Raw genomic sequence first — 16,859 nt, forward strand, 5'->3', positions numbered from 1 at the left:
CTGTGTAATAGGGCCAGTGATCAGCCGACGAATCAGCACACTCTTTTTGGTAGCTGAGCGCAAGATTTTTACAAGATTGAAATTTGTTGTTTGTTGGCCGCACATCCAGTGATCATTTGTGTGTCCAAGGAACAGGCAGAGTAAATGAGCACCAATCTATGAGAATGGTGCTTGTATCGGATGGCAGTCGTGCGTGTATCCATAGAGATCATGTGAAGAGAGAACACACAATGGAATCTGTTGTGATCAGAGTCTTAAAGGTGTACTCCGGTGGAAAACATTATTATTATTATTATTTTTTTTTTTTTTTCCAAATCAACTGGTGCCAAAAAGTTAAAAAGAAAGATTTGTAAATTACTTCTATTTAAAAATCTTAATCCTTCCTTTGAATTTCTTTCCAGTCTGACCACAGTGCTCTCTGCTGACACCTCTGTCCATGTCAGAAACTGTCCAGAGCAGGAACAAATCCCCATAGAAAACCTCTCCTGCTCTGGGCAGTTCCTGACATGGACAGAGGTGTCAGCAGAGAACACTGTGGTCAGACTGGAAAGAACAACTCAACTTCCTCTGTAGTCCTGGAAGGAATAAGAATTTTATATAGAAGTAATTTACAAATCGGTTTAACTTTCTGGCACCAGTTGATTAGAAAAAAAAAACTGTTTTCCACTGGAGTACCCCTTTAAGTATTCTCCTGTGGGATTATTACATCTGCCAGAATTGGTTTCCTCTGTGTGTAGCATCAGCCTCTTATGCAGAGAGGCTTCAGCTTTTCAGGCATGCCAAGATATCAGGTCATGCTTTTCCAGGAAACTTGGCACCTTCTAGGTTTCCTGTTTTTCATGCAGATAAACTATAGCATATAGATGTTATGTTTTATAGCATATTGCCTTTTTCACACAGCATACCTTGTGTTATTGGCTTGCTTGGATTGATACCAGTAGACTTCAATGGAAGGATCACCTCTCTGTTAAAGTGAATGTGTCACCTTCACTGATTAAAAAAAATGTTTCATCATCTGGTTCTAATCTGTTTCTATTTTCTGATTGTATTTTCTCTTTTTTATTATTTTTTGTACATTATTATGGGGGTGGCCACCTTGCCTGAGCTGCTTTGACCAACATTTAGAGAGATGCTTTATAACAATCCACATGGACTTAGACAACAGTAGACTGAAGGGTACCCTATTCATTACTATAGAAGATGTTTCTAGGCATTCTTTGTGACTGGTGCGGGGGGCAATTAATGGGGGTGGGCTGAGCACTGAGCATCGGTTATTGTGTCTAGATGTCTTTTCTATACTCTGGTGTCACCTTTCACTGTACTCATGTCTGTGTTAACAGCTGGGACATAATCTGTAGAGAACAGAAAGTATCAGTTTAGTTTTAGGCCTAGTGATCAGAATAGAAGCTGCAAACTCCAAAAATTGTAAAAAAAAAAAAAAAAAAAAAAAAAAAAAATATATATATATATATATATATATATATATATATATATTTATAAAATTAAACAATAGGTCATTTTCTGATGATGTGACATTTTCCTTTTGCATTCTATGTAGAATGTAGCAGCTGTGAATTGTGGAACAACATTCACCTAGCTTTTTGCTCTAGTTGATGGTCCTAGAGGTGTTAATTGCTTATAAGAAAACATCCTTTAATGAGCGTTCCGTTGGTAGACTATGGGCACCCCCTAACTATGGGCCATTGGACATGGCTGGAATGGTCAGACTGCTAATACTTCTTGTTCACATAGTTGATTCTGACATAGTAAGAGAAGACGTGACATACACATTAGCGCCATAGATTTAGTTCGAGGGACATTTCCTACAGTGACATGGCAACGCGGCAATAATGCACTTCACATCCTGCCGTTTGTAGATACCATCTCGCCTCCATTCACAGATATTCTGCTCCATTGATGCTGTCTTATGAAATGATGTCCCCATTAACACTGGCATCACTTTGGCGACAGTTCACAAAGATAGACATGAATTATGTGCGCACTCCGCCTCCTTTTCTTTTTACATTGTCTTTCCCGTCACGGTTTCCAGAGATATTCAGACGTAGCTGATCCTTGTGTTTTCCTGCTCTTTCATGCATATCCATTGCTTACATTTATTCTTCTGATGAAAGCATTACTGTCAGCAAGCACAGATAAGCTCGGACAACTTGTTGGGTAATCGACCATCTACTGGTATATTAAACAATAAGGTTTTGGAGATCGGCCAGGTCTCCTCGTACTGTACTGAATTATTAAAATAAATGTTCCTTTTGAGTAACCTGTAAAGTACTTTGCAGTTAATTTACTTGGGACAAGCTTCTCTTTATGAAGTATGTGCGTTCATAGTAAACAGTCAGATTCTCTTACTGGCCACGGAATAGCATCTCTGGGGCTTTACTGGAACCAGTTAATACTGGGCTGTAAAGCTCACGAAATTACGGTCACATGTCCTATGTATAATCGGGTCACCCAGTTCCAGCTGTGCGGAGCTATGGAATGAACTCCATGACTGTAATATGAGCTGTGTGGCTTGAAAGCACCTTCCTTCAGAGGTTAGACATGTTCTGATTTATTTATGTGAGGAGGGCTGACGTTCCTAGAAAAGCTCTTTCTAGGAAAACCAGAACGGCAAAGAAAAAATGTGCCTACGATAACACAGTAGAATGTTTATACTCCGCATTCATTACAAAGGCCATGGGAACATGGGCTGACGTTCTTTAAGTATAGTACTCAGAAAATGACTACAAGGAAAACTTTGGCATAAAAGCAATAAAACGTGTAAGACTTTAAATCTGTTTCATGTCACAATGGATGCTCTACAAGTACACAGCTGTTATGTACGTTTCCATTCAGCTCTGCATACACCGTACCCATATCTGACTGAGATACATTCAAAAATAACCTGTAAATATTTTCACATGATCAGGTTACTTTACCGGTAAGTTAGCGTGTTCATGTATGTGACCACTTTATCTGGTTACATATGTAAAGCTGGACAAAGACATGATATTTCTATTGGTAGGTGTACCAATGTAAATATGGAAGTCTGCTGGAGCGACACCTGGGGGTCGAAGAGACGAAGAACATCCCGAAACGTGCGTTGGGGTGGCGTCGCTCCAGCAAACTTCCATATTTACATTGTTTTTATTGGGTATGTATATGGTTTCTTGTGTGAGTTTGATCATTATTGTAAATGGAATATATCCATGGTTCCCATAGCACTTAGAGCACCTTTCCACATATGAATTGTTACCAATATATGTCTATCATTCATTATATGGGTCTGTTCTGGAGTGACGCCCACTTTCTCTCCATTTAGTGGAGTTTTTTGTATTCCCCTTTATTTATTGCAGACAAGGTAAGGCTGCTCACCACTCCTGTGTTTACTGCACGTCCTCGTGCTACGGACACCGGTACCGCTCCCAGCTCAATAGAAGTCACACAAGGAAACGTCCGGCACTCAGGAAGTTGCAGATAAAACTTATAAATGGCTTTATTCACACGCTGTAAGGCAGGACACAATCTGACGCGTTTCGTACGCTCAGGTGCTTAGTCGTAACCTAGACTAAGCACCTGAGCGTGCGAAATGTGTCAGATTGTGTCCTGCCTTACAGCGTGTGAATAAAGCCATTTATAAGTTTTATCTGCAACTTCCTGAGTGCCGGCCGTTTTCTTGTCCCCTTTATTTATGTACACTTTTTACAAGATTTTAATGTATATCAATAAAATTGTATTTTATTTTTTGCAATAAGTGTCTCCATTCTCGTTTCTTACTAAGTTAGTTTTGTGTAGGAGTACAAAGTGGGTCGTTTAAATACTAGTGCACACATTCCAATACTAGTTTTTTCGCTATAGTAGTAATCTGCCTACAACATGTCTATGGTGGGTCAGTAAACTGCCCCCCAGATGTTTCACATAAGGGAATCTGGAAATAAATAGATTGCAGTGTAATACATGCTATTGTTATCCTGGGATAAGGAGCAGATGCATATACTTCCCCATTTATTTATCCTTACCTATTCCAATGGGTGCTTGTGAGTTTTAAAGGGGTACTCTGGTGGAAAACATTTTTATTTTAATCAACTGGTGCCAGAAAGTTAAACAGATTTGTAAATTACTTCTATTAAAAAAAAATCTTTACCCTTCCAGTACTTATTAGCAGCTGTATGCCACAGAGGAAATTCTTTTCTTTTTGAATTTCATTTTCATCTTGTTCACAGTGCTGTCTGGCACCTGATGCCCGTCTCAGGAACTGTCCAGAGCAGGAGAAAATCCCCATAGCAAACCTATGCTACTCTGGAGGTCTCAGCACTGTGGACAAGACAAAAAAAGAAATTCCTCTGTAGCATACAGCTGCTAATAAGTACTGAAAGGATTAAGATTTTTAAATAGAAGTAATTTACAAATCTGTTTAACTTTCTGGCACCAGTTCATAAAAAAAAAAATGTTTTCCACCGGAGTACCCCTTTAAGTTAAATTGTCTCCACACAGGTCCGGGGTGAGCGTTTGTATGTCTACTGAACCCCCTGTCCACCATGAGGAGGACTGTAAAGTAAAGCGCAAGGAGCAAAGGGGGAAGGGATAGGTTGAGGCGGTCATAAGACTTGTGCCTGCAGTTTAGCGCAACCCAAAAAAACGTCGGTGTCTTCCTATAAGCTTGGTTTGACATCTATTGATTGACAGCTTCTGACATATTGGTGGCAATAAAATCTGTCTTGTGGCCATAGCCTTTTTATTTGTTCTGCTAGAATCAAATTGTCATGTAATTGAGACTCTTTCATTGCTGCTTTGCTTATATGTTATTTCTTCTCTGTTTTACAGGAAATGCCCAACTCTGTTTTCTTGGTCATGGAGGTAAACCATTTTCTACTGTATGTCTGTTTGCACCTGAATGCATTCTGTAGCTTTGTTTGCTGTTTTTTAAACACTATTTCAGTCATTATGGAGTATTAGAGAAGAACCAACAGACTCACATATACACAGGCCAGTGTCTACTCCAGTGTTTTCCAACTGTTGCAAAACTACAACTCCTAGCATGCCCAGACAGCCAAAGGCTGTCTGGGCATGCTTGGAGTTGTAGTTTTGCAACAGCTGGAGGCACATTGGTTGGAAAACACTGCTCTACTCAGTCGTGGATCTTAAAAGGGGTTATCCAGGAAAAAACTTTTTTGTATATATCGACTGGCTCCAGAAAGTTAAACAGATTTGTAAATTACTTCTATTAAAAAAATCTTAATCCTCTCAGTACTAATGAGCTGCTAAAGTTGAGTTGTTCTTTTCTGTCCAAGTGCTCTCTGATGACACGTGTCTCGGGAACTGGGCGGTATGACCAAATCTGCTTATCACGGTAACTTTCGTCGGTTCCACGGTATATAAGGGTATTTCCTCCCCCCCCCCCCAAATTATCAGCCCAGCGCTGCGCTATTCTGCCCCCCCCCCCAACAACAATTAATTATCAGCCCAGCGCTGCGCTATTCTGCTCCCCCATCAAAAATTATCAGCCCAGCGCTGCCCCCATTGGGGTAAATACTCACATGTCACCCGCTGCCCTCCTCGTGCGGTTTGTTGCCGCCGCCGCACACACAAGGTAAACAAAATAAACTAATGCATGTTCCGACGTCGGCCTTACGCTAGGGACGGGAACGTCGGACAGCCGTCAGCCTATCACCGGCCGCAGCGATGTTCCGCCTCGGCCGCTGATAGGCTGAGCCCCCTGTCATGTAAGAAGCTCTGGGCAGCTTCTTACATGACAGTGGCCTCAGCCTATCAGCGGCCGAGGCGGAACATCACTGCTGCCGGTGATAAGCTGACGGCTGTACGACGTTCCATTCACTAGGAAGCAGATGAGGCCGGTACCGGACCAACGGGAGGTGAGTTAAAGTTTATTTTGTTTATTTTTTCCAGCCCGGGCATAGGAAATACCGCACAGTATAGAGCAGTGGCCTTCAACCTGCCGGCCTCCAGATGTTGCAAAACTACAACTCCCAGCATGCCCGGACAGCCAACGGCTGTCTGGGCATGCTGAGAGTTGTAGTTTTGCAACATCTGGAAGTCGGCAGGTTGAAAACCACTGGTATAGAGTGTCAGCGCCGGCGGCCGCAACAAACACGAGGATGAGGAGGGCAGTGCATGTGGGTGACATATCAGTATTCACCCCGATAGAGACAGTGCTGGGCTGATAATTAATTGGGGGGCAGAACAGCGCTCGCGGATGACTTGTGATTACTTCCACGATGTGGGGACAACGCAGCGCTGGGCTCATTCATTCCCGAGGGGGAGGGGCCCAACCGGTATTGCGGTATGGGTTAAAATTAAAATCGTGCAGCACAAAAATGTCGGTATTCAGTATGAACCCGTATACCGCCCAGCCCTACCTCCCAGTTTAAAAGCAAATCCCCATAGCAAACCTCTTCTACTCTGTGCAGTTCCCGAAACAAGCAGAGATGTCAGCAGAGAGCACTGTTGCCAGACAGAAAACAACAACTCGACTTCAGCAGCTGATAATTATTGAAAGGATTAAGATTTTTTAATAGAAGTCATTTACAAATCTGTTTAACTTTCTGGAGCCAGTTGATATAAAAAAAAAGTTTTTTCCTGGAATACCCCTTTAATTTCCCTGTACGTGCTTAGATATTTTGCAGTGATAGAGAATGTGATCCTTTCCATATGTATCCTAAATGATAGTGAATGCTTTATACATCTCACACATAGGACATTTCGAGTCACTTAGCCGTAAACATTCTTTCAGTGCAGTGCTGACACTGGTACAATGCCTTTTAGCAGAGCATGACGGCCTGTGTCAGCACTGTATTTGCAGAATGCCTGTAGTCCGCTGACAGCTCTTATGGAGCTGGGATAGGGAATTTGGTATTCTTTGCAGCCTTGTAGTTATTATCCGGGTTGTGTCTGATAATATCCTTATACTTGGGAATTGCTAATTCTGCAGGTTCCTTATGTGATCATTTAGTGACTCCATACAGCAACCTTATTTTTTGCCCTGAATGGCTGGACAAGTTTCCTTCTACGTGTATGAACTACTACCTCCCCTGCCTATAGCCTTTAAGGGGTACCCCGCTGGAAAACATTTCTTTTTAAATCAGAAAGTTAAACAGATTTGTAAATTACTCCTATTAAAAAAAAATCTTAATCCTTCTAGTACTTATAAGATGCTGTATGCTCCAGATGAAGTTCTTTTCTTTTTTAATTTCCTTTCTGTCTGACCACATTACTCTCTGCTGACACCTCTGTCCATTTTAGGAACTGTCCAGAGATGGAGCAAATCCCCATAGCAAACCTATCCTGCTCTGGACAGTTCCTGACATGGACAGAGGTGTCAGCAGAGAGCACTGTGGTCAGGCAGAAAGGAAATTCAAAAAGAAGAGAACTTCCTGTGGAGCATACAGAAGCTTATAAGTACTAGAAGGATTAAGATTGTTTAATAGAAGTAATTTACAAATCTGTTTAGTTTTCTGTCATAAGTTGATCTTAAAAAAAATAAAAAATAAAAATGTTTTCCAGTGGAGTACCCCTTTAATAATCCCCTTTTGCCGATCCCATGGATTGGGATTTATGGGAAGCGCTTTTGTGGGTGCAACTACATTATAGGGGTACTCCACTACTTAAAAACGTGTGGGGGGGGGGGGGGGGGGGGGGTTATGGCTCTCCCAGTGAATGAAGCAGTGTTTCTGTATGTACTCCATGCATTCTCTATGGGAGCACTGGAGATACATGAGCGCTGTACTCGGGTATCTCCGGCGCTCCCATAGTGCGTGCCAACAGAACCAGGGCCCCATTCTGGAGTTTGCAGGGGGTCCCAGACAAGGAGTAAGTTTTATAGTAGTGGAGTGCTTATAACAAGGCTGGTGATAGAGGTTTTAGACATCTGTACGTCTAGCACATCATGGTATTCCAATGCAGTCATGTGGGTAAAGGACAAGCGTTTTGTTTTTCCTTAAGCTTGCACAGTCTTTGTATATGCTGTTTATCAAGACTGTAGAAAGGGGAACTGTAAACCATTGTCTGAACATATTATTATTATTATGAGAAGTCTGAAAAGATATTTCCTAGGCTGTGGCCCTTTCTTTGCCAGAACACTGGGCTGTTATTATGCAAGTCTTGTAGATTTGTTTGCCTGTGAATAAGACTTATGTTCTTATTTTCCGCAGTACTGCAATGGAGGAGACCTGGCAGATTATTTACAAGGTATTTGGTTCCCTTTTTGTAAAACTATCAAGCAGGGGAAAATGCAGTGTCGTCATTTCTAGCCTGATGTTTTTAATCTTTCTGTTCAAGAGAATCCAGGCCCTCTGTATCTCAAGCAGTAACACGAGCCTCTTGTTTTCCCAGCTTCACTGTCCTGGCTACATTCGGGGGTATCTTTGTGCTGTTTTATACAAAAAGAACAAAACACATGCACCATGATATTCTCATCTTAAACGGCAATACCAAGTGGGGGTAGGGTAGGTGGAAACAAAATATAATGGGGGAGATATATTAAAACCAGAGGAAAAGTTGTGGAGTTGCCCATAGTAACCAATCAGATCGCTTCTTTTATTTTGAAAAGGCCTCTGAAAAATGAAAGAAGCGATATCTGGTTGCTATGGGCAACTCAGTGACTTTTCCTCTGGACAGGTTTTGATAAATCTCCTCCAAGGTGCTTTGTTCTAGCTTTTTATTGCCCCCCCCCCCCCCCCCCAATCACAACATCCATGCCAATGATGGCAACAATGGGGGAGATTTATAAAACTGGCCTTTTTCTCCATAGCAACCAATTTCAGCTCCTTTTAGTTTTGCAATCTGCATTTGAAAAATTAAAAGCTGAGCTCTGATTTGTCACTATAACAAAGACCCTTCTTTTACACACTTTCATAAATCTGCTCCTATATGTTTCTTTTTTCTTTTTTATATATATTTTGGGATGCCCATTTCCCTAGAATTTGATGCCGTTTGGGCAAATATGGTGAAGTAGCTGGCTGTTTTTTTATTTTATTTTTGTGGGTATTGCAGCAACAGTGAAAAGAAGAAAACAGTCTGTTTATTGGCAACAAAATAAAGACAAAGGATAGTGCAGAGGCAGAAGGATCAGGGCTCTACCACATCTTCCTCTTTTCTGGTCTTGTTCTGTCCCATACAATGATCTTAGTGTCTTAGGTGCCTGTTCATGAACAGTGAGGCTTTGGCATATCACAGTGGTCTCTAAACTGTAGCCCTCCAGATGTTGCAGAACTACAACTCCCAGCATGCCCATACAACTTTTGACTGTATAAGCATGCTGGGAGTGCCACAGTTTGGAGACCACTGGAATAACACAATAATACAGATAATATACTATTGTAGAAGGCATTATCAGTACGTGCCTTATTCTTTGTAGAATTTAACATGATGCTGTACAATGTAAGATAGGAGGATATACATCACCTTATTCACATTCTAATCTGAGAGATACACTCTGTGGGGAGAGATTTATCAAAACCTGTGCAGAGGAAGAGTGGTGCAGTTGCCCATAGCAACCAATCAGATTGCTTCTTTCATTTTCCACAGGCCTCTTTAGAGGCCTGTGGAAAATGAAAGAAGCAATCTGATTGGTTGCTATGGGCAACTGCACCACTCTTCCTCTGCACAGGTTTTGATAAATCTCCCCCTGTATGTAGCTGCACCAGAGGCTTCCACTGAGGACATAGTGTGAATCCAACCTTAGGACATACTGAGATTTAATTTCTTTAGTATGATCATCATGAGCATTCTTCAGCAACATTGCTTCATTGTTTTTTTTATAGTCTAGACAAGAAAAGCCTGATCGCTCTGATAATAGACCATAGATAAACAAAGCATCTCAAAGTATACACTTACTAGTATCAAGTTAGTAAAGAGCCAAAAGCTCCATCTTTGTGTTCTGTAGCCTGAACCTGCATGGGGTTTAGTAGTATAACACCACATTTTTTGTAGGTATTTTATTATTTTTTTCATGTGACAACACTAAAGAGATGACACTCAGCAATAATTTATAGTAGTGAGTGCACAGTGTTTTCACAACACAGGTTCCCTCCCTTCAGAGACTGGACCACAGGGCAGTATTCCAACATGATAATGACCCCAAACACACCTCCAGGATGACCACTAACTTGCTAAATAAGCTGAAGGTAAAGGTGAGGGACTGACCAAGCATGTATCCAGACCTAAACCCTATATAGCATCTGTGAGGCATCTCTGAGACGAAAGTTGGGGGAACTCAAGGTCCCTAACATCCACCAGCTCTGTGATGTCCTCATCAGAGGAGTGGAAGAGGACTCCAGTGGTAATCTGTGAAGCTCTGGTGAACTCCATGCCCAAAAGGATTAAGGCAGTCCTGGAAAATAATGGTGGCCACACAAAATAATATGGCCCAATTTGGTAATTTCCATTTAGCAGTTTACTCACTTTTGTTGCCAAGGTTTAGACATTAAAGACAAACTTACAGCCTGTTCACCCGCACTAAACCCATTATATACTGGCTTATAGTGTGGGTGAACACTTAATCTGTGGAGTATTTTTCGAGTAGTGCCGCTTATTCTTCTATTCCTATTGTGCTGATGTGCTCATGGAGGCAGGAAGCCGGCTCACCAAGATCCCATGCCTTCTTAATATTCCTCACCCAACCCACTCCTCGGGATGAATATGGAAAAGTCTTCACTAGCTTGCTGGGGGTGAGCACTCTCCTCAGGGTATAGCCAGGCAGTGGTGTCTATGCTTTGCTTAGAGATCAGAGCGCTCACCCCTGGCAGGCTGTTACATCCTAGTGATGTGAGAGTGAAGTCTTTAGCATATTCATGACAGAGGCGGGCCGGGCAGGGAATATTGAGGAGGCAGGGGAGCTCGGCGATTGTCCTCTATTGCGCACATCAATAGCAATAGAAGTATAAATGGCATAATTCAGAAAATTCTCCACAGAATAAAGTGACAACTTTTTGATAAAAAATAAATAAATAAAAAAGCTGCTCACCCGCACTGTAACCCAGTATATTGGATTTAGTGCGGGTGAACAGGCTGTCAGTTTCTCTTTAATGGCTGAGTGTTGAGTTATTTTGAGTTATACAGACTGTGCACTCACTTCTTTACTTTTTAGCAGAGTCTAATTTCTTCAGTGTTGTCACATAAACGATATAATAAAATATAACAATGTGAGGGGTGAACTTTATTAATGTGAGATATTATTGTATTTTAAAATGTTTGCGCTCTTTGTCTGTGGCAGTAGAATGGAGCCAAAGCTGGTATTTCTGAATTCTGTACCCACACAAATTACAATCATTTACTGCCTCCTTCTACCTCACCTGCATATGATCTTTGTTTTCTCTTTGATGGAAGTGTATATTTTGTCAGCATTGTAAAGTGTTGCACTATTTTTGTCATCATTTAGAATGAGCACTCGGTCCTGGATGCGCGCTCTAGCTGTAATATGCATTCAGAGCCAAAAGGCTGTCCTTACTTAACCCAGCAACACTCAGGGCTTGGCGCTGGCAGCAGCAGTGTCAAGCTAATGCTGCATGAAAGAAGTCAACAATTCTGGAAGCACAAATACATCATCTTTTCCCAGGGAAAACCAAAACTGTGTCATGGCAGTGGACTCCTTAATGGCACACCCCTATTCTGAAAGGGCACACTCTTTTACGGGGACATTTTTTATTCTAAAATCTTTACTCTTGATGTGCTGCAATGGTATACACACATCTAACAAAGCCAGTCAAGTCCCCTGCAGTCACTCCGCAGCTAATGCGACCCACATAGTCTCCTATGAAATGCTATATTGTGCCCCATAACATACCAGCTCAGGCCATATGTGTATTGTGTTGGAGTGCAATGTGGTCATGTGTGTTTGTGTAAGCAGTTTTATTTAGTCTGTATGCCGTATATTAGAACAGAAGTTGACAAAATGTGCTAAGTATTAAAGGGGTTGTTCAGAACTAGAAAAACACCGCCTCTTTCTTGCAAAAACAGCAGCACTCCTAAGCTGCAATACCAGACACAACCTGTAGACAGGAGTGGTGTTTTGTTTTGTTTTTTTTACCAAGAAAGAGACTTTTTCTAGTCCAGGGCAACTCTTTTAAACAGCATGTCATATTCATGACGTGATGTTTTATGCCCTGAGGGGGAGATTTATCAAAACCTGTGCTAAGGAAAAGTTGCCCATAGTAACCAATCAGATCGCTTCTTTCATTTTTAAAGGGGTACTCTGGTGAAAACCTTTTTTCTTTTAAATCAACTGGTGGCAGAAAGTTAAACATATTTGTAAATTACTTCTATTAAAAAATCTTAATCCTTCCAGTACTTATTAGCTGCTGAATGCTACAGAGGAAATTCCTTTCTTTTTGGAACACTGATGACATCACGAGCACAGTGCTCTCTGCTGACATCTCTGTCCATGTTAGCAACCATGCATAGCAGATGTATGCTAAGGGCAGCATGTTTAAATTTCTGCCACCAGTTGATTTAAAAGAAAAAAGGTTTTCACCGGAGTACCCCTTTAACAAGGCATCTGAAAAATGAAAGAAGTGATCTGATTGGTTGCTATGGGCAACTGGGCAACTTTTCATCTGGACAGGTTTTGATAAATCTCCCCCTTAGGGTGCATGCACACCACATTTTTGCTATACAGTTCCCGTTTATGGTTTCAAGTTAAAAACCATACGGAACCTTATAGAAAACCATATGCATTGACTTAACATTGTAAATCGTATGTCAAACGCATCATACGGTTTACTCCGTTTTACGTCTTATACAAGTGAAACTTTATTCAAAATCACTGAGTAGGACCGCCCACTTGACTACTTCTGCCAGAATGAGCACAACAAATGACAAGTAATTCTGGAACCTTTTCCGCAGAACTATATATCAGTCTGCTTAGGTCCTTCTGCTCTATTAGATACGACCTGCAGACTGGACTGCACTTCACTTTGACAGTTTCCCTTTACATTTGGGCAGTCAGCTGTTAACATTGAAGTAAATCAAATCTGGCTCAACCTTTTCCATTGCATTGGCCATTGTAATGAATAACTGTCCATGTACACTTTGAGTCTGCCAGAACAACACTCTGTAGGAAGTAGGAGTTTTCTTCTCTGTGACATCCTCGTGCCCTGATAAGGCATATTGACAGGGGTTGTCTTCATTAGGCATTCTTTTTAACTTTGCAGTGAATGGGCCAACAATTCCACCATTTATGGCCACAGAACAAACTTCTATTACATAAGGGAGACTTGTTCCTGTCTGCCACATTGAGCCCCCACTGGTATAGCAGCAGGAGAAATTAACTAACATAGCTGTATGCATAGCTCACAATCCACGCTGCATAACTGAATGCCAGCCATATCCTTGTCTCTTGTGACTTATCATGTTGGCGGTGCTTATAAATACATAGTATTAGCAAATGTCTTCTATTACCATGTCTGATCTCAACTAAGATCTAGTACTTAACTCTTTTGCTAATACCTGAAAGAGGTCCTACGATTGTAACATATTATGCAATGTTTTAATAAAGGTGTTCTGTCTAGGGATATAAAATGAATATAGATAAAGTAATAAAAGTAGATGACAGGTACTATAGGAGTAAAATGCTAAATCTTTTTTTTTTTTTTAAACATATTTTATTGATATTTTCTACAAACAACCACAATATAAAAACTTGCGATGTCTCGCAGGATCGTAAAGTCATCAACTCAGAGTAGACAGAGTAACATTAGATATCTCGTCCGTTACAAACTAAATCGTTGTTAAGTCAAGATTGAAGTCTGGGAGGGGGGTGGGGGGAGCAAGGGGATTTGACATAAAATGCTAAATCTTAATGTGACAGCTCCATAAATAATGTAACGTGGCTTAAGTAACATATTGTTCCATATTTGACAATACAGCCAAAGGAACGCTGAGTGAAGACACCATACGAGTCTTCCTGCAACAGATTGCAGCTGCCATGCGAGTGTTACACAGCAAGGGTATAATCCACAGGGATTTGAAGCCTCAAAACATTCTTCTCTCTTATGCCAGTCGGAAGAAGTCAACTTTTAGTGGCATCCGGATAAAGATTGGTAAGTCATGATAGATTGTATATTTGACTAGCATCTGGTAAAGTTATTTTTAAAATTGCCACCAAATGTAAAATTTCTTTGCTGACATGCATTACTTTTTTATAAGCTGTCTGTTAACAGGGTTTTCCAAAAGTCTATACAGACGGCCAGGGTACAAAAAACTAATACCAGATTTTTTTTTTCTCACCCCTCAGTTTGCCACTGCTCCAGTACTGCGACATTGGCTGTAGGTGTCCTGCCAAAAGTGCTGATGTGATGTCGCTGACCTGGTGCACTTGGCACTGCATCTATTCATTGGCCTTAGTGGGCACGTTCTGTACACACAGGTAGAGACCGCTTAGGCCAGTGCACTTCCAGCAGGGAACTGAGGGGTGAAAAAACATAACATTTATTTTTCTTGGACCTAGGCTGTATGAAATTTTTAAAACCTAACAAAAAAAACAACTTTTACCTGCACACAGGCTTTCGTCTCATGAGATAAGAATTTTCCAAGTCCTAAGCATACATATTGTTGCCTCATTGTCATACACATTAGGGAATGTTACAATGTGTCTTGAGCATTCTATATTTTGTAAACAGCTGTGTAATATCTCAAAACAAGCATATTATTTATTCTAAACATTTTGACCATTGTATGCAAGTACAAGTTTTATGGTATGGTCGCTCAAGTTAAAATAGCAGTTCCAGGCCAACCATTGTACGTTGAGTTATTATTCTGAGATCAAAAATCCATAGAAAACTATTAATTGCTTTTGAAATGCCTACTTAATAGGGCAAAAAATGTGTATATATATATATATATATATATATATATATATATATAAAAATATAAAAAAAACGATATCTAATACAGTACAGATATAGCAAGGCCTTGCATATATAAGGCAGTATTTTCTTTATCTAATATTGCGTCTTATTAGCGTCTGTTTTTTTAATACACATTGTATTCAAAAGAAACTGTAATTTTAGCACAGTATTATAGTGAAAGGATAATATTTGACCAGCATATTATTTTGGAAAATGTACAATTGACAACTTTACAACTCTAGCACCCTGTTGGTCTGCTTCTAGCCTGTGTACAAGAGAAAATACAGCTGGGCATCGGGGTATACAGGTTCTGTATTGCATCCTGCAGCACATGCCCACAGAGGTGTAGCAGGGCCTGTAGATCCTGCCAAAGTTAGGGTCACATAAATGCTCAAATAATGTCAAATTTCGCAACTTTACAGGCCAATCTGACAGAGATGTCCTCCCGCTGCTGGGGACCCCCGGGATCTCGGCTGCAGCACCCCGCTTTCATTACTGCACAGAGCAAACTTTCTCTGTGCGTAATGACGAGCAATACAGGGGCCAGAGCATTGTGACATCATGGCTTCGCCCCCTCATGATGTCACGGCCCGCCCCCTCAATACAAGTCTATGGGAGGGGGCGTGGCAGCCGTCGCGCTCCATCCCATAGACTTAAATTGAGGGGGCGGGCTGTGATGTCACGAGGGGGCAGAGCCGTGATAAAATGTCCCCTATCCTTTGTATAGGGGTTAAGATGTCCTGGGGCGGTGTACCCCTTTAAGAGTGTGCAGATTCCAGAACTGGCTGGGTATAATATTCATGGGCATTTATTGTACAGTAGAATTAGCAATTTGTTGCCATGCTGGATAATTGTGGGTTTTTGTGATTTACAATTTGCCTTTATTCTTTCCATTGCATTTAATCCTCATTTTAATGCTAAAAAATAGAAAATTCTAAAGAAATCCACATGGTCCCTGTAGAGCAGTCACACTTTATAGTATCCTGGTGTTTTTTTTTCTAGGACATCATGGAAGAGGGAAATGTTGGCAATTAGAATGTAGATTATTTGTTTTTTATAAACCAGATTACAGCAATCTGCAATGCAGAATACCAAGACCAGAGCTTCTATGAGTTCTGATCTGAACCCTTGTAAATATCTGTGGAAGCTGAAACATAGAGAAGGCACCCTTCAAACCTGAGACAGCTGGAGCAGTATCGTATGAGGTGTGGGCCAAGATACCTGTAGACAAGTGTACAAACAAGTTTGTCTCCCATATTCTGTATATGAGCCCAATTAAATGACTCTATGGTACTATTTGTATATAATCCACCACTGCATGTGGACTATATGCAATATTAATCCAATATTGATCTGCTGTTTTAGTGGTTCTATGGCTATGACACACTGATCAGCAGGGCAAATTTACTAATCCAGTAGTTCCTGCTAAATGTTGACTGTGGTGCATCTTGCTAGACTTTTTGTGTGCAATTTTAACATGTTTCCAACTAAGCTATGTCTCCTTCTATCCTGGTGATGCCTTCTTAGCAGGTAGGTGCTTTGAATGTATAATAAAGATGGTGCAAGGCACCAAATTTCTTGCATATATTGCTTACACAATTTCTCACACTTTACATCCTTTAAAACTATCTGGCATTACACTTGTGTTTTTCACATCTATTGCTGATTTATTAGCATCCTCAAGCATTTTTTTTTCTCTCCCTCTATCTTAGCGGACTTTGGTTTTGCACGCTATTTACAGAGTAACATGATGGCTGCCACATTATGCGGATCACCAATGTACATGGTCAGTACAACAAATTTTGATAATATTACAAAATATTACTACTTTTGCATTAAGAGAATATTTAAGTATGTCTGCTTGCAATGTCACTTGAAGTGTTTCATTCTCCTGAAGAATTTTGTTATATTAGAATAGGTACTCACTCATTTAACAGTTGTAGCTTATAGGTAGCACTGTGTTAAGTTTCTGTGAAAAATCCTGAAAACAATTTTATAGAC

General features: G+C 40.7%; 1 protein-coding gene across 1 annotated transcript in view; it reads left to right on the top strand.

Moving 5' to 3' along the window:
* ULK2 (unc-51 like autophagy activating kinase 2) overlaps positions 1–16,859 on the top strand; it is a 126,995-nt gene that overhangs the window by 48,967 nt on the left and 61,169 nt on the right. The window contains exons 4-7 of the mRNA XM_056556720.1: positions 4,822–4,854; positions 8,166–8,202; positions 13,878–14,051; positions 16,571–16,644. Of these exons, the coding sequence (XP_056412695.1) occupies positions 4,822–4,854; positions 8,166–8,202; positions 13,878–14,051; positions 16,571–16,644 (318 nt within the window). The remainder of the gene's footprint in view (positions 1–4,821; positions 4,855–8,165; positions 8,203–13,877; positions 14,052–16,570; positions 16,645–16,859) is intronic.

This window comes from Hyla sarda, chromosome 2 (genome assembly GCF_029499605.1).
Source record: "Hyla sarda isolate aHylSar1 chromosome 2, aHylSar1.hap1, whole genome shotgun sequence".
In the NCBI taxonomy this organism is placed as follows: Eukaryota; Metazoa; Chordata; class Amphibia; order Anura; family Hylidae; genus Hyla; species Hyla sarda.